This window comes from Equus asinus, chromosome 27, assembly GCF_041296235.1.
Source record: "Equus asinus isolate D_3611 breed Donkey chromosome 27, EquAss-T2T_v2, whole genome shotgun sequence".
Taxonomy (NCBI): domain Eukaryota; kingdom Metazoa; phylum Chordata; class Mammalia; order Perissodactyla; family Equidae; genus Equus; species Equus asinus.
The window spans coordinates 36,206,608-36,225,111 of record NC_091816.1 but is presented as its reverse complement, the minus strand read 5'-3'; the positions used below and the strand labels follow the sequence as shown (position 1 = coordinate 36,225,111).

Genomic DNA, 18,504 nt, shown 5'->3' with positions numbered 1-18,504 from the left:
TTCTAGTGCTGGGTAAATCCCCAAGAGAAAAACATACGTACAAATAATACACGAAAGCATATAGACACGACACCATTTGCAATAACGCCAAACCTGCTAAAAACAATCCACCTGCCCACCAACACCCAGAATGAATAAATAAATTGTGGTGCTTTCATGAGGAATAATCTACCCATGTCAATAGGAGTGAAGGTTGAGGAAATCAAGACACAAAACTAATCACACTGCATAATTCCATTTTATATAAAGTTCAAATTAGACAAAACTCATCTGAGGTCAGGACAGTGACTACCCCTGAGAAGACATAATTCAAATGGAGCTCAAAGGGTCCATCTTGGGTTCTGATGACATTCTGTTTCTCTATCTGGTTGCTGGTTACACAGGGGTGTTCTTTTGTGAACAAGCCATCCACTTATCATTTGTGCAGTTTTATGTATGTATGTTACATGTTAACGGGAAGCTGACATAGAGAAACAAACCTGCCCTGAGTTCTGCCATTTTGGAAAATGTCTCATGACTCCAACAGAAAATATAACAAAATATAAATACAGATAAAGTAACATCCATTTAAAAAAAATACCAAAAGTCAATATGCCCATAGACACTATAACACTAAGTAGGGAAAGTTTAAAAATTGAGTAAAATATAGTATCATCCCTAAGGATGGTCATTTCAGACACAGGCACATGAGAAAATATAACCCAACACATTCAATTGCAATGCACAGTGTCACAAGCTCTAGCAGGTATGAGGAAAGCTTCAGGTGAGCACAGAAGGGGAGGGGTCCAATTCTGCCTCCTGATGGCTGGGACAGGTCTTGTCAGGCAGAGAGAGATAAGGAAGGGGGCTTCCAGCAAACCTGTGGATGGAGGATTCCTCCACCATCCTGTGATGAGACAGGAAGTGACAAAACAAATAAATATATAAATTCGTCACAAATGTCAAAATATAACAGTTACAAACAAGTATAACAAAGAAAATGTAAAGATTTTTTGTTTCCTACCAGATTGGTGAAGATTAAAAAGACTGGTTTCAGGGACAATGTAGAGATTCTATCTTTTCACATATTGTTGGAGGCCATATCTATTCTTTTTAAAAGCAATTTGGTAATGGCTATAAAAATTTAAATGTGCATCGACAGCAAGTCCAGCTCTAGAAATTCATCATAAAAAGTATCCTCGAGGAGATATATTGGGAGGATGGTAGCTTTGCTGATAACTGAAAAATTGAAAACAACCCAAATATCTCAACAGGGTATAATTTAAATAAGTTATGGTGCATTCAGGCAATGGAATATTATTCAACGACTAAATAGAATGAGGTGGAATTACAAGAAAGGACATAAAACTTGACCATGTTAATTGACTAAAAAAAATCTTCAACATAATACTATGGCATGATACTATTTTTGGAAAAATAATTAAATAAATAGGTAAACAAATAAATCATATTTTACACATTTGTGTTTGCATTGAGAAATTATAAAAATATACACCAAATTTCCAACTGTAATAATCTTTAGTATCTAGAATTACAGCAAACTACTTTTCAAGGTTTTTATTTTTCTGCAACACTTTCTAGCACTTCAAAAAAAAGGGAAAACATAACTTTGAATGCCATGCCAATGAGTTTGAATTTATTTTGCACTTAATGAGCAGACAAAATATTTTTCTAAGTAGGCGAGTGAAAGGATCAGCTTTGCTTTGCAAAAAAGATTTGCATTAAGACATAAAAATGTTTCAACCATTTGACCTAAAAGATTGCCTAGGGATTTATTCCAAAATGTTAGTTATAAATATTAGCAAATCTTTACTTGCAATGCTCTTTGCCATAAGATTATGTATGATATCAAAAATTAGAAATAGAAATAACCAAGAAGAGACACAATATTTAATTATACACCTACACACTATAGAATATGCATAAGTATGTACAAGAGTTTCTCAACATGCTAACAATGACGTCTGGTAGGGGTTAATGCATGTTTTTTTAATATACTTTTTCAAAATATCTATATACACTTTCACTTTACAGCCACACAAAATAAATTTTATATAAATCTTCTTTTCATAAATATAATAAAATAGTTAATAAATGAAAATATATAAATGCATATATAATACAAAAATAAATATATAATACAAACTATATATAATGTAATATAAAATATTTAGTAAAGACAATAACACATGTTCTTTAGAGTGGTCATGTTGGATGAGAGAAAGCCCTGTAGGATGTCAGTTAACAGGCAGAGTGAATTCTGCAGGTCTGGACAAGGGAAGTAGCTGCAGTGAGGGGTGAAGGTGGTACCTGGGAGGCTGCAGATGTGAATTAATGAGACGTGATGATCATGTGACTGTGGGAGGGAGAGAAGCTTGTGATACGAAGAAGTTTGCTTTGATGTGTTGATACATGGTTAAGACATCAACAAGGATAATAAATGTTGAGTCCAGAGAAGAAAATACCTTATTTTCAGATGGGATCATAAGAATGACATTTTTGTCGAGGGGTTAACATTTTAACTGGGTCCTAAAAGATGAGAAGAATCTAGAGGTGAGGCATGGAGGAGAAATTGGGAGACCACAGGTCAAGAGAGAGAGCTGGGATCGCAGAGATTGGGATCAGAGACTCACCAGTGCTTCATTTGTGCTGAAACATAACGTCCCTGTGGGTAGTTGGAAATAAATTTGTAAAGGAGAGAGTATTATAGTTCTGGCTAAGGAGCTGATATTTGCTGATTAGCAATGGGGGTGTCTGAGAGATTGAGAGGGGTGAGGACAGATTTGGAAAGGTCAGTTGGGAGAAGATTAAAGGAAGGGAAAAATAATGTAGATGTTACTTTAGGAACTGAGAATAGCAGATAAGAAGAAGGAGAAATAAACAAATGTAGGGCTGACAAGGCTTTGATTTATAGGCAACTAATGTTTTCTCAGTTCGTATTATGAAGAAATTTAGTGTAATTCACCAAAAGAATATTGAGATATACATTAAATATCTTGATTTTTTTTAGTTGGTAAAATATTGGAGATTGGGGAAGGAGAAATAAGGATCAGTAGAAGATAATACTGAAAATTAAAATCTCCAGCCACTTGGAGGAAGATAGACATTAACAGAAATAGGGAATAAGGAAGTAGAAACAGGTCTGAGGGGAACGACAATAATGATAAGAACAATAATGAAACTGCGGTGTCTGGAGTATATTTGTGAGGGGTTCAGTGTCTCTCGATTGGCAGCAATGTCATTGTTCCCACCATCAGCCATTTCTCCCATAACTCCATTTACATGTGATTCAAATCTCACTTCCAGTGTCATGGCTTTTCATTTCTTTCTGCACTTTCATCTTTGTTGGCTGATTCCCTTTCTGATTAGCCACTTTTACAAAATGTCAATTCAGTTTATCACTGGGAGACAAGGAGGCAATACAACATCACGCTTTACTGTCTGTGCATCAACTGAACACAGATGCCCAGTGACCAATCACCCACAGGCTTTGAAAGAAGACATGTGATCAGTTACTGATTGAGATGTGCATCTGTTATTTGTGTAGTGACTTGGAAACTGAAGAGCTAAAAGTGATTTGTCCTTTATGCGCTTTCTCACAGCTGATCTACAGTGGTAACCGCAGTTAGGATTGTGAGGTTGGGGGACTCGTGTTAAATAAACTATGGTAACTGAAATTGCATGTTTTGGGATCTTGCAATGTGAGGAACGCCTGCAGTTTTCCTCCCTCTCCGTAGCTCTCTCCTGAGGGCCTGGTAAGGCATGCCAAACCCAGTAGTGTTGGTCCCGTGCTAAGGAAGACTAGAGTCCAGCCAGAGACACTGGGCAGGCTTTGTAGCAATACTGTTCTGTTTTCTACTCATGGCTGTGTTCTCTTGACTGGCTAGTTCCTCATCTTATCTACAAAGAGATATGGGATATCCCATTGTGGTCTCAATAGAAAAGGAGAAATTTGAGATGCTTTGCTTCCTGGCCTCAAGCCTGTCTGTTATGTCAGCAGAAGACTCCCACCTCATACTCCCATCACATTTACTAAGCCTCGGCATGGAGACTGGAGATAAATGTCCAATGGAGGGAGATCACGTGACTGCTGTTTTCCTCTTTTGTCTATTTTTCATAGGGATCTTGAAGTCTGGTCAAAAACAAGTTAAAATCTTCTTAGATCTCCAAACCAGCTCTCATCTTAATTTCTCCACAGCCCAGCAGGGCCAGAAAACAAATTTAGGCACGTCAAGGGGAGACAAGGATCGCCAACCCACATTTCACTCCCTTTAAAAGTCTGCACAGGGACAGTTTTGACAATCTTGATAAATTTTTGATATGCCTCTGATGTTTTTAATACTGCATGAGCTTTTTTCAAAGAATTCCCCTCAACTCTTTCTCCAAATGCCATTTCCTGTGAACGATAAGGAACAGAAACACTTTCAAAGTAAGTTTTCCAGACAATTACACTTGCAGAAAAGCAATTAAAATCCAGGAACAATGTACACATGCGATCATGTAAAACACAGCCTTAATGCTGCTTGCTGAAGATGTTTCCAGTGCTGTTACCTTTATTATATAAATTACAGCTGTGTTCCGCAATGAGATACGTTGGAGAAGTGTTTACAGATAACTCTTAATGTGGCTAAATTTACTACAATGTCTCATAATTAGGCTTTTAATTAAATTAGGCACAGGTAACTGCTCTGCAGTATACATGTTAAAATTACAAACCTCGTCCAGGCCCAAGCGCCCTATAACAATAACTATTTTGGGGTCTCCCATTACCTGAAACAAAAAGTTACAGCAATACGCAATCAGAAATTACTCTGGGCATCAATGAAATCAAAGTAGGCCCGGGAAAAACTACCTACAGTGTTGAAACCAGCCCTTTTACAGTTTCTGAGATCCTGATGCTTAGTTATTTTTTGAGAGTGTAAAACATTTACATCAAAAAATCACAGCATGAATGTGTACTAATGAATTCCATTTATATTAAGAATTTTTTAATACTTAAATTAATCCCTGGATTCCTGTTTATATGACTGATCTATTCCTCATTTTCAAGTAAATGGTGTAGGTAATATTAGCTACGTTACCAAAGAAATACCTAAGACTTAGTGAACCAGACAATAAAAATCAAAGCTAAGATCAGACCATATTTTTTGGAAGATTAGTACCATTTTAAGCCTAAAATTGCATATTACGGTCTTTTGGGGATTTTTTGTGTGTGAGGAAGATTGACCCTGAGCTACCATCTGTGCCAGTCTTCCTGTATTTTGTATGTGGGATGCCACCACTTCATGGCTTGATGGGCAGTGTCTAGGTCCATGCCTGGGATTTGAACCCATGAACCCCAGGCTGCCAAAGTGGAGCATGCAAATTTAACCACTACACCACTGGGCCAGCCCCTATTATGTACTTTTAAGTGTGTTATTTTCCAAGCCATCATAGTAAAAATTATACATATTTTCTTTTTTTTTGAGGGAGACTAGCCCTGAGCTAACATGTGTGCCAATCTTCCTCTATTTTATATGTGGGAAGCCTGCCACAGCTTGATGAGTGATGTGTAGGTCTATGCCCAGGATTCGAACCCATGAACCCTAGGCCTCTGAAGTGGAGTATGCGAATTAACCACTACACCACTGGGCTGGGCCCAGTACATATTTTCCTAATGAAGAGAAATTGCTGAAAATATTTTGGGATGAAGTTGAATATCGATTGAGTTGATTAATTATAAATACTGATGCCACCTTCTTAACTTCCTTATTATAAAGGAGTTCATGCCTTAAATTAAAAAGATCCGTTTACAACTTGGGTAAGGTAAACTCTCATATTTGAAAGATATGTAAGAGGAAAAAAAAATTCCCAGAACAACAAATTGGTGTACACATGTCTTTTTTTCTAGAATGTTAATGGTTAAATATCAAAGTCAGCTCATAATTTAAAACTTGTACATTTTTTATTACTTCAACTCATGCTTTATTAATTTCTTTTCTCTTTTCTTGTTAAAATATTAATGAAGTCTTAGATTCACCTGCAAAGAGTGAATTCATCACTCTTGGTTTGCATTTTGGAGAACACAGTGCTCATTCTAATTCTCGGCAAACAAATCATGGGGGAACAGGCAAGAAAAACAAAAGCGTGAAATTCTCCTAAAAGAAAATATACCTTGTTTCTGTAAAGTCATTCCATGATCACAGATGATTCCTAGGATTTTTCAAAATCAAAACCATCGTATTGGCTTTTATATTACTGAGATTAAGCATTCAGAAATCTGAAGTTAAGAACTAATAGTTAATTTGATTTACTTCAATGGAAAAGTGACTGCATTGATTTTCATGAAGAATACAAAATCTTACATTCTGCTACTGAAATATACCTTAGTTTTGTCCCAATAGATCAATAACTATCAAATTAATCATTTATCTTTTTTTTTTTTTGAGGAAGATTAGCCCTGAGCTAACTACTGCCAGTCCTCCTCTTTTTTGCTGAGGAAACCTGGCCCTGAGCTAACATCCACATCCATCTTCCTCTTTTTTATACGTGGGATGCCTACCACAGCACGGCTTTTGCCAAGTGGTGCCATGTCGACACCTGGGATCCAAACTGGCAAAGCCCGGGCCACTGAGAAGCGGAACATGTGAACTTAACCGCTGTGCCACCTGGCCGGCCCCAATCATTTATCTTAATTGGAGACACAAATTAATTTTTAAGTGGGGTATTATAAAATAATATTTTTGCATTATATACATGCTTTAAGTTCTTTCCCTTGTTTTTCTCACACGGTGAGAATCTTTCTTAAGTAGGGTTTGAAAGCGGCAATGGTTTGTACCGTGCTAGTTTAATTCACTCCCCAGATGTTAATGTGATTAAATTAAAAGAAAGACTGGTGAATTTCAGAGAGGATGGACGTCACAGGAAGAGAAGCAGAGCATCGTGGAATAGAACATGCACCTCCTCTCCACTTCATCCCACTTCATTCTTCCTAAGTTATAAAGCTGTAATACAACGAATCTACGGTATCTGTTTAATAAACATTACTAAGTTTTCAAGGGTGCTTGTTGTGAATAAGGACAAAAATCACCAGTTTATGAAGGTTTTCTTCCACTCTATTGCCTCAGAAAGAGGCTTCTGGCTTTCGCCTCTTGCTTTCTTTCAGCTTCTTCACGTATTTGAACAAAGAGTTGAGTTTGTCAGATTCATTTGTCTTGAGTGGGCACAAGAGCATCACAGCGCTGGGGGCGGGGGGCAGGCGGGCAGCAAAAGGATCAGACACAGGCATTAGGGCTGTCGGGGTGGGGCAGGGGTGTGAAAAAATAAATTTTGCAGAGTGTCCAGAAGAACTACAACGAAAGAGGAGAGTTCTGACAGGAGAATAGAGAGATTTCAAGTATTGCTAAGGACTGTGTGTTCTCTTCTTGTTCACCAAGAACTATAATTAAAGAGCAACGTGTTTTGAAACTACTTTTTGCTTTATGTACTGTGGTTTCTCCCACAGCCTTTCAACTAGAACACGGAGAACTTACTTTAAAAAGCTTAGTTTCTGTTGGTTTACTTATTGGTATAAAAAACTTACGACAGTAACTTAGAATTATCAATTGAAATAAAACAACACTTTCGGTTGAAATGTTCGCACAATTTTCTACAACTTTCAATGATTTTCTTTTATATGTGTAACTTTAGATTGGAATACTTCAAATTTACTTTGGTATATTACAAAATTAACACACTTTCCTCCCACCCCTGTATGCAAGCCCCTTTTCAATATCTCTCCTTCTCTTCCCAGTGGGGTGGAGTATATTTCTTCAAACCTTATCTTGCCAGTGAGATTTGCTTTAGGAAATGGCATATCAGCAAATGTAAGGCAAGCAGAAGTTTGAAAAGTTTGTCATCTCTTGCTGCTGGGAACTTTCCACCATGACTAGCCTACTGAAGGAACAGAAACGCAGTGTGGAGAAGCCCCAGCCTTCCCAACCATCCAGCTAAGGCCCACACACCTGAGCGAGGCCATCCTGGGTCTCTGCCCCAGCCAAACTCGCGCAGGTCAGAACTGCCCAAGAAATCCACAAAGTTGCAAGCAGATAAATAACTGTTTGAAGCAACTAAGTTTTGGGGGGCAGTTTCTTATGCAGCACAAGCTAACTGATGCACTTACTTCCTTTTTATCTTTATTAAAGATGGCTTAACATGTGCTCTCAGAGGAGTGCCCCAGGAAGCATGTGAGCCAAGGGAAAATTTATCCCCACCTTTACATTTTCTTCTTTATCTCAGAAACTTAATCCAGTCATGGATAACAGAGGTACTACTATCTTGACAACAAGAATAGAGGACACGCCACTGTTCTCAAGTCCTTAAAACCCAAGCAACACGAGTACCTGATGGTCTTTCCCGGGTCTGCCTCTATGATCCACGTGCAGTGGAGGTTGTTGTCGTAGGGGGCTGGGTAGCCAGGAGACAGGATGCGCCCTGAAGTGGCCGCGTGGATCTGACCACCACACTCAGCTGCAAGAGGGACAGAGACAGCAGGAAGTTTACTCCAGGTGCCATGGGTCTCTGTGTAACTACTTTAAAAATAAAAACCATCATGTCTGCGCTATATACACAGGAAAAAAATCACACACATCTATCTGCCTCCATCATTTCTTTCCTTCACTTGTTCCCTGATGGAAGGGCGTTATTGTCTATGTAACTAAAGCTGAGAGTATAAAACAACGAAACTCTCGTGTTATTATTCTAATAATAATTCTGTGCATATAGTCTCAATAAAATAGAACTAGGAAATCTGCCTTTCAGACCTGAAAAAAATAACACACACACATCTTAGGAATACATAAAAACCCATGATGGAGAGAGTGTGGTAGAAATCCTACCCTTTTCCAGAAAAATTCAGCCCAGAGCCATGGAGCTCAGGCTCTCAGGCATGAACAATGCTGCACAGTAATCGAAGCCACTTCCCAACTCACCTACACAGGAAGGCAGTGGCTTGTCCCACACCCTCCGGTCGCCGCTCAGACAGGTCAGCGTGTTGCTGCCATGCATGGCGTACCCTGGGTTACAGCTGTACAGGACCACAGTGTCAGTGAAGTGGCCTTCATCGCGGATCCTGTAGCCATAGTTAGGGATTCCGGGGTCCTCACATTTTACGAGGTCGAAACCTAAGAGAAAGGAGGGGAAAGAATGAGCAGAAGTAACAGCAGAATGTGTGCTAGTGTCAAAATCACAATGAAATAGACTAGGCTGGCAAAGGGTCCTTGAAGTGTAGGAAAGAAACAAAGATTGCGTTATAAAAAGGGGAAAACAAATGTGGGTCTTGATTGGGTTTATTTGTCAACTATTTATCGTTTATTGAGGTTTGATCACTTTACTGGTTCTGATCTATTTATATTTTTAAGGGGAATCTTTGTTCCAAAGAGAATTGTCATCTGCTGAGCTGTGTCTCCAGCCAGCATGCTGGATTCTCCAGGAAGCCTCAAAGCTTCTGTGGACTAAACTGTAAGCCTGTGCTGTCTCCATGGTTCCTCTCTGTCACCGCTGGGCACCTTCCAGAAGGAGAGGTCACCCATCAATGCCAACAGGGTACTTTTCAGGGTCTCTATCAGCAGAGCTCACTTGAGCCCATCATCAAGAACCACCCACCTTCATGCCAACTTCCTCTAAGACTCCAAGATCATAAGCTTCATGGGACATTAGGAAGCTGTTCCTGCTCACAGAAGACAGGGGCTTATGTGTTACCCCCTGCCACCCTCCTGCGGCACACAGTTAGGAGGCTCCTGAGTAACTCCACACACGGCACAAACTCCAAGAATGAATCATCACAATGACTTTGTCAACCCCAGCTCTTAAGCTCAAAGAAATAGATGATGGAAATGAAGATTTAGCTTCTGCAGGATGGAGAGCTGTATGCTGCTTTGACGGGAGGCAATATTTTAAGGCCATCTGTGAAGGAAGTCCTACACTAACATATTTCTCTCTTTGCATCACAATGCAAATGTTAACCATTTAAAAAAGTAGAACTGGGTACTAGCGGTGCCACCTGGGCTGTTTACATCTCTTTCCACCTGACTTTGACTTCTTCCCTTTCTTAAAATAGATACTGAATGTCTGAGTTTTGCTAAGTCTGCCTGTCAAACTTGCACTTTGAGATGGCTTCCATCGAGGAAAATAAATCCCTAAGTTCACAGTACCATGTAACCCTGATGATCGCTACATAATCCAGATGGAGTTCTGCAACCTTGTGCAGGGAGAGAAAAGAGCACATATTTGATAATTTATACTCAACCGCTAAGAAAAGTTTCCTTCTTACAAGTTTCTATCTACCAAGTGTAGGTCTTTATGAACTATGACTTACAATAACTCTGATCTATTTAAGAAATGTAAATAATTTTAATTCAAGATGGCCAGAAGGAAAGAACACAAAACTATATCAATTCTTGTGGCTGGCCCCATGGAGCAGCGGTTGGGTTTAGTGAGCTCCACTCCAGCAGCCTGTATTTGCAGGTTCAGATCCCAGGCACAGACCTACACCACTCATCAGCCATGCTGGGGCAGCAACTCACATATAAAGTGGAGGAAGACTGGCACAGATGTTGGCTCAGGGCTAATCTTCCTCAGCAAAAAAAAAAAAAAAAAAGGTATATCAATTCTAGTGCAAAACAAAATGATATTTTAAATCACCACAAATGGGAAGTCAGAATTAAGAGAAAGGACCCCACTTACACATAGTTTCAGGACTCGAGGGAATATTTGACTTCCCTAGCCTGACCGCATGCTGCCAAGACCGTAGGGGAAACAGTCAGAATGAAGTTGTTGAATTCATGTATGACAAACAACTGTGGTCACACGTCTTGCAAAACGCCTTACAGATTATTTAGCCTTAGCTTCTCCTTTTACAGGAGAAAAATGAAACCGAAGTCTTTGTTGTTCTTGTTTTACTTGGTTTTGGGGTTGGATGGGAGAGCCTCTGAGCAGTGTCTTAAAGCACAGGAACAGGGAGCACACCCACCAACCCGGCCCAGGACGACCAGCGAGGTGCAGATGGTTTTCACTGGCCACACTTGGAGTACGGCTCCGCTAACAATAATAAACAGTGATTCAAAATGTTTCACTATTCTGAATTCAAATTAGGTATCTGAATATCAAATGCCAGTGTAACATAAAATTGGAAACATGCAGTAGACAAACAAAATCCAGGTGTAAAAATTCTGAACAGGGGCCAGTCCCGTGGCCAAGTGGTTGGGTTTGTGCACTCCGCTTCCATGGCCCAGGGTTTCTCCAGTTCAGATCCTGGGCGTGGACCTAGCACCAATCATCAGGCCATGCTGAGGTGGCATCCCACATAGCACAACCAGAAGGACCTACAACTAAAAATATACATCTATGTACTACTGGGAGGCTTTGGGAAGAAGAAGAAGAAGAAAAAAAGAAGATTGGCCACAGATGTTAGCTCAGGTGCCAATTAAAAAAAAAAATGAACAAAAGAGTCAACATCCGTCCCCATTGTTTGGACCGTTAGAACCAGATCCTGGTAAACTAAACATCTGTAGGAGAGATGACCGCCTCAAATGCTAACAGGGCCATGTGTGGCCATCACTGAAGAGCGAGGCCTGTGCATGACAGCTGCCCAGTGATGACCTGCTGTCCTGCTGAAATTCATACTGTGTGTGATCCCAGTTTCCCGTTTTTTAAGGAGCACCAGAAATCTGGATTTTTCTTTCTTTTTATTTTTTTGAGGAAGATTAGCCCTGAGCTAACTGCTGCCAATCCTCCTCTGTTGCTGAGGAAGACTGGCCCTGAGCCAACATCCATGCCCATCTTCCTCTACTTTATATGTGGGACGCCTGCTACAGCATGGCTTGGTAAGCAGTGCCATGTCCGCACCTGGGATCCGAACTGGCAAACCCCAGCCGCCAAAGCAGAAGGTGCGCACTGTGCCACTGGGCCAGCCCCTGGATGTTTTAATTTTATAAAAGTACTTGTTGAATGAATAAATATTTAAAAAGTGGAGAGTTTTAAATATAAAAGTGGAGATTAGGTTGTTAAAACTTGATGTAAACAACATTGAAAGAATTAGATGATTTATCTGCATTTAGCCGAGGCGGTAATGAGACTTAGGATGGGGAAAAGCTGGCGTATTCCACCTAATTCTCATAAACGAAGCTCTGAAACGCACACGGCTGCTGAGGACGGCGAAGGCCTGGACGAAGAAATGGTCCAGCCAACATGTCCAAGAACTTTCATGCTGACGATAAGTTATTTCCCGGTTACACAGAAGACTTTTGTCATAAAAGATTGTCCTCGCTGGAGATTGATGGCTGTGTTGATAAAGCAACGGCATTGATTTTCCTGTGTCACTTATGCACAGCCTCATTAGCTCATAGTCATCGGCTCCACAGATGGCTCAGGGGTATTAATGCTTAGGTGTTCTTCAGATCATCCCTCTTTGTTCAAAGGGCATTGCTTTTAAGGTCTTCAATGTAATACATAACCAAAGTTCTAAAATCCAAAAATACATGTATATTAAACGTAGCTTTGAAGAAACATCTTCCTCTGCCTCAAAACTTGCACTAAAACCTTTTCAGAAGAAGGATTAAAAAACAAGCTGGGGCTAGCCGTGGTGGTTAAATTCACGCACTCTGCTTTGGTGGCCCTGGGTTCACAGTTTTGGATCTTGAGTGTGGTCCTACACACCGCTCTTTAAGCCACACTCTGACAGCATCCCACATACAAAATAGAGGAAGACTGGCACAGATGTTAGCTTAGTGACAATCTTCCTCAAGCAAAATGAGGAAGATTGGCAACAGACGTTAGCTCAGGGCCAATCTTCCTTACCAAAAAAGTAAATAAATAAATTAAAAAAATAAAAAACAAACAAGCAAACAAATAGAGAAGCACCAACAAAAATGTGTACTAAACCTTATTTGGCTTGAATTTCTTAGAGAAATATCTGTCTAATTGATTTTTCTATCACTCAGTCTCAAAAGCTGTCTTTTTTTTAACAGTATCATGTCATGAAGACGAGTTAAGCCAAGTTATTTATGATAGACTAGTTACTCTTTCCAGTACAGCTGTGCTTTTTTTCTTGTGATGCCTTCTATTGTTTTTTCAAAAGATCATTTAAGTCCTCGATGGCATTATGAAATTTATTAGTATTCTGTAAAAGTCCTACCCTTGATTTCTAAGTTTCTGAAGCCCCGAGGCCTACCCAATGCCATTATCTGAAATGTATTCTCCTTCCCTGTCAGAAAGCTGAAAAGTGTTTGGATGTTCCAGAATTCAGTTTTCCAAATTTCAATCCACTGAGGAGAGCTTTGTTCGTTCAAAGCTTCTCACACGATTTAATAATTCATACACAGTTACAGGTGGATCATAGACACTTGTACCCAGAGGAAGCATTGAAAGTAGCATTGACCAACATCTTGAAAGGACTAGGGAAACATCTCTAGAAACCCAAGATTTCTCTTCCAATTTGACTCTTGGACTCTCAGTCTCTCCACGTGCACCAGATATGTAACCCACTCTGCTGTTTCTCTCCCCACAAATTGATGAGATTCATTTCAGTTGAGTTTTGCTCGCTATGTGGTTAAGGAGGAATATTATCCTTGTCTCCTAAAAGTTTCCACACTGCTTTTAAACATTGGTAAAATAAGTTGAACTGATGGATAACAGCAGAATTTTGAAATGGCAGTATAAAAATTCTATGATGTTGATTCTACGTCTATTTCAGGAATGCATTTTCCTACAGTTTATTAAAAATATCTCCAAAACTCGTAACATTTTATATTTAGATCTACAAAGATATTCCTCAAAGAAGAGGTATTTCCATTTAATTTAAATCTAAAAGACTTTAGAATAATCAGTCTTAGGATTGCTAAAGAATGATGACTTAAAAACATAGAGAGGTTACCCTTTTCTATCTTAAAGCCAACAGCCTGCAAGTAATCAGTGTGCAAATACTGACTCCGTATTTTCTTTATGCTATAGAACCTTTAAAAAAGATTAAATCGAGTTATTTGTATCAATGTATTAGCCATTAAGAATTGCAATTATTGCTTGACTCTATTCAGTAATTCCATTTCTTTCTGGTTTTCAGTTATTCCTGCTTAAGTCATATAAGCAGCAAAGATACTTTCAACAAATGTCAGGCTGATGAAAATTATTACTTCATATCTTTTGCAGTAATTGCCCAGTCTTAATATCTTTAAGGATTAAATCCTTTATCTCTTTAACGTCTAACAAAATATTGGTGTTATGAGAGACTTGCATCTAAGGCTTAAGTATCTGGACCAGTTCTCATCTTCCACATGAATCACTAGTGTGCAGAGAGAAGCTGCTCCAGATCTCATCCATCGTGTGCGTCCAGGGTGGACCAGAAGGAGGGCAGTGATGGGAGCTCTTCAGCCTCAATCTAAGCGACTCTTGAGCAGGTGCCTTCACACTCAGCTGAGCTCTGAGAACACAACTGTCATTGACAAATCTCTGATATCTTCTCTATCGACAACTGAACAAACTTCAAACGCTTACAGAAACCTATTATCTCATAACTTTACCTAAGATTTATTTCAATTTGGATAATGTACTTTTTGGTAAAGATTTCCTTAGTAACCTAAGAAAGGTTGCCATGTGCAAAAAAAAAAAAAAAAAAGTCACAGAAAAACAGTGCTTTCACATTTGCATTCAGTAAAAAGGAGAGCCACCCTGAACACTTTAATATTCTCTACCAACTCTCTTTATCTGCAGTCATCTAGAAAGGAGGGTAGTTCAAGAGGAGATCACTGCTAAACTTATTTTTATGGTTCATTTGAGAAGTAAAGTTCATTAATAGTGGATTTCCTGAAATGTTAATCGACCTGTGTTTTTAAACACAACCCTCATTATTCAAGAACGAAACTCTGAGTGAGGTGTGTGTGTTTGATTTTTAAATTATTACCTGTTAAATTATACATCTATTTGTATTTTAGCTATAGCTGTCATTGTTTTCAAATCGATTTTTTTGGTCAGCTACAGTTTTTTTCATTTAATCCATTTCTTTTCCTCATATGTTGTTTTATTATTGTTGCTATTATTTTACTATTATGTGAGCAGCCCTTATGGAAAGATGCTTTGAATTTCTCAAAAACAGCATCAGGCAACAGGATGGTGATAATGTTTAAACAGAAAAGTGAACTTCTGAGTTCCAGACTGGAACATGGAAAGCCTGTAAAAGTCTAGAACAAAACTCAGATAACCAAAGAAATCACTTATTTTTCTGGACCATCTTGATTTTCATCAAATAAGTTACTAAGATATCATAAAGCAAGGTCATCACAGCTCAGGATTCCAGCAGTCGATCTTGAAATAGTTTGTAAACTAAATATATTACTATATAAATCCAAACAAAACTTTAATGTTGAATACACTCTGTTCTTGCACACAGCTACCCCATGATTCAGATTGTTACTATCAGTTCTGAGAAGTCTCTTGAAAGAATTCAGATCACCCACCTTCTCACGGATCTATAATGCCACACACTCACTTGTCCGTGTTGAGGGTATTTGAAGCTGAGTGTTGGGCAACTAGGAGCAAGATCAAGATCAGGCACCTACATGAGGGCTTGGAAATGGATGGGCTGAAGCTGTTTTACTCCGAATCAGTTTTTAAACACATCCACTTGGGGAATACGGTTCTAACTCACACACTGTGGTAAGAACTTATAATCAGTGCAGTGTCTAAACTTTCAAATCGTATTTATTATCTCTTCTGAGGCAGGGACTTAGGTACTGTGAATAGAACTGATTTAAATGAGTCTCCCATCTCCCAAGGTCTAGTTAATTACACAGGTAGGAAAATAAATATTTTTAAGACAATCTGATAAATGCTACAGTAAAGGTTCCTGGGAAGATTGAGAGACACAAAAGAAAGCAGGAGGGGTGCAGCACAGCTCTGTAGAGGGGGTAAAATTTGAGTTGGTCTAGAAGGATAGTAGGCATTTGGTCATTATAAAACCAGAGGAGAACACTCCAGATAAAGTCTACAAATGCATGGGAATTTGGAAGAAATCAGGTCCTGAGAGTGCAGAACCATTTCAGGTGGCATTTGCATTTGCTGGAGCTTTGTTTTAAGCATGTGGCGGTGGAGTGGGGATAGGATTGAAGGGGAGACAGGTGAAGCTACAGGCAAGAATGGAAAGGATGGATTAGCCTTCAGCCCCAGGGAGTTGAGACCCATTCAGTATGCAGTGGCGTGGAGAGAAACAAAGGTGTTTGCACATGGAATTGACACAAATATCTTTGCATTTCAGAAAGACAATAAGTAGCAAAATGGAATATGGATTGGACTGAGAAAAAAAGCAGAAAAACTGAAAAGGTATTTATTTAGTGTGAAAAATTAGGCTGTAGTAGTGGGATATGGGATAGTGGATGAGGTAAGATTATGTGCGTGTATGAAGCACACCACAATTTCATCACGCAGATGGAGCTTGAGAGACAAGTGGAGACAGCAGAGAGACGGTCTGTGATGAGGAGAGAAGACAGAGAAGGAACAGAACTTATGTGAGAGGAGTGGGGGAGAGAACAGAAGCATCATCAACTCATAATACTAGTGTCGCCTCATTACAGATCCAGTGCAGTAATCCAGGAAAACAAGAAAATCCTTTATCGACAACGTCTTCTCTGAAATAATTAAAACTAAACATGCTTTGAACATTCTGGGGGCATGGAACAAGAAAATATCAGGTCTTACAAAGCATCCTGTCCAACGGAGAACCAAGACATAGTAACAAATAGCAACAGATTGTACTGAGTACCCAACCAATAGAAATGTGGATAAGTAAAATTTGGGTCAACATCGACACATTCATAACATACGCACATGTCTATTCTCTGTTGTTCTGGGTCTCTATTTTCTTATAGATTTCTTATTTCTTCCCAATTATTTCTGTATTTTGTTGTATTCGCTTCTTTTTATATTGTTGGTATATAGTAGGAGGAACACAGAATCCTTTTTTAAAATAGGAACTTCTATAAACTTTTGTAAGGATGATTTCTATCATATAGAATGAGACTACAGTTATCTGGTTAATATTAACATTTGTCTGGCAATGGTACTCTATATGTTCAGATTATCCATGTCTTTTATACACTTTATTTCTAAGCAAAAAACATTTTTTGCTTAGAACAGTTTTTTTGCTTAAAACAGTTTTTTGACATAAAAAATTGTTACTCTAATTTTAAATGTAAGCTATTAATATCATTTTCCTAAAATCTATTTTTAATTATGATTTGTACCTGATGATGAAGCTAGTAATTTATATATAGTAGCTCAGTCTATTAATATTTCATTTTATTGAAAAAATATAGAAAGAGTAAAATTTCCTAGTACAATGTCTTCCTCTTTTGACCCGATATATTAACGGGCATTAAAGTGAAAAAGAAAAAAGGTGATTTAAATAATCCAGTTGAGAACATATATCTGGAATATATTATTATCCTAACTAGAGCATTATTTCACTAATTAAATCATTTAGTTAACATGTATTTGTAAAGTGCCTACTGTGTTTCAGATATTTTGTTAGACGTTGAAAATATAAAATTAATCTCAGTCCTGGCCCACCAGGAGCTCACAATCTGTATAGGAACAAAAATAACATAGCATAGCTAACACCATACATCTTAAAGGGACATCCATTCATTATTGAACACACACTTCTGAAGCACCTAATATACAGTATGTCTCACATGATGCTGGATGGTATTTCAACACACAGGCAGAGCCTTGCCCTTTGGGGCTCAGGGCTTAATTGCAAGCACTGTTACTACACCAATAAGTGCTTAAGAGAACAGAATGAACAAACATGTTCGTTTCAGGTGGCAATGGGAAGAGTTCACCCAGCTGGCGTCTCCCTTACGTCCTTTCGCAGGGTTTCTGTGAAAGCAGGATGCTAGTACAGGGCAACCCATTTATAGGCAGCCACACAGTACAAAATATGGCTGCTTCTAAATGAGCCACCTGGACTTTCCAAGGGGCGCACAGGTGGCCGCAAATAACACGTCATGCTTGCTTGTGGATGCTTCTTTCAGTTTTACACGTGAAAACAAACAAACATGCATACATATACATATTTACAGGAAGGGACATCCAGAAGTACAACGAAACGAGTTCAGCAAACCATATATAGCATTTAACCATGTAGAATATAATTTGATTCTTTTAAGAATGTATTGCAAGACGGAAGGTAGTTTTTATTTTTCTTCTATGCAGCATAATTTACGAAGTAACTTCCTCTCTTTAAATGTATGTTTGTTTGTCTAGGAATAATATGTCTAAAAAAAATAAAACTCAACATGCTTTTATTTTAAACTCTGACTACCCACTAATTGTTTAAAATACCTTGACTATTCCAAGCTTCTGATTTAACTATTGTTAAATTAACTATTAATTTAATAACTAGTTAACTACTTAACTGGTTAACTATTGTTGATTCTTTCAAATTTGGCCATAGGAGTTTGATGTCCTGAAAAATCTCTATGGCCAAATGCACAGGTA

The 18,504-nt window shown here is 38.6% G+C and overlaps 1 protein-coding gene across 2 annotated transcripts in view; it reads right to left on the bottom strand.

Moving 5' to 3' along the window:
• The window catches only part of CSMD1 (CUB and Sushi multiple domains 1), a 1,835,848-nt gene that overhangs the window by 290,966 nt on the left and 1,526,378 nt on the right, over nt 1-18,504 (bottom strand). For both annotated transcript variants that reach the window (XM_044760557.2, XM_070499942.1), the window contains 2 exons: nt 8,949-9,140; nt 8,361-8,487 (listed from right to left, as the gene is read on the bottom strand). In XM_044760557.2, coding sequence (XP_044616492.1) covers nt 8,361-8,487; nt 8,949-9,140 — 319 coding nt within the window. The remainder of the gene's footprint in view (nt 1-8,360; nt 8,488-8,948; nt 9,141-18,504) is intronic.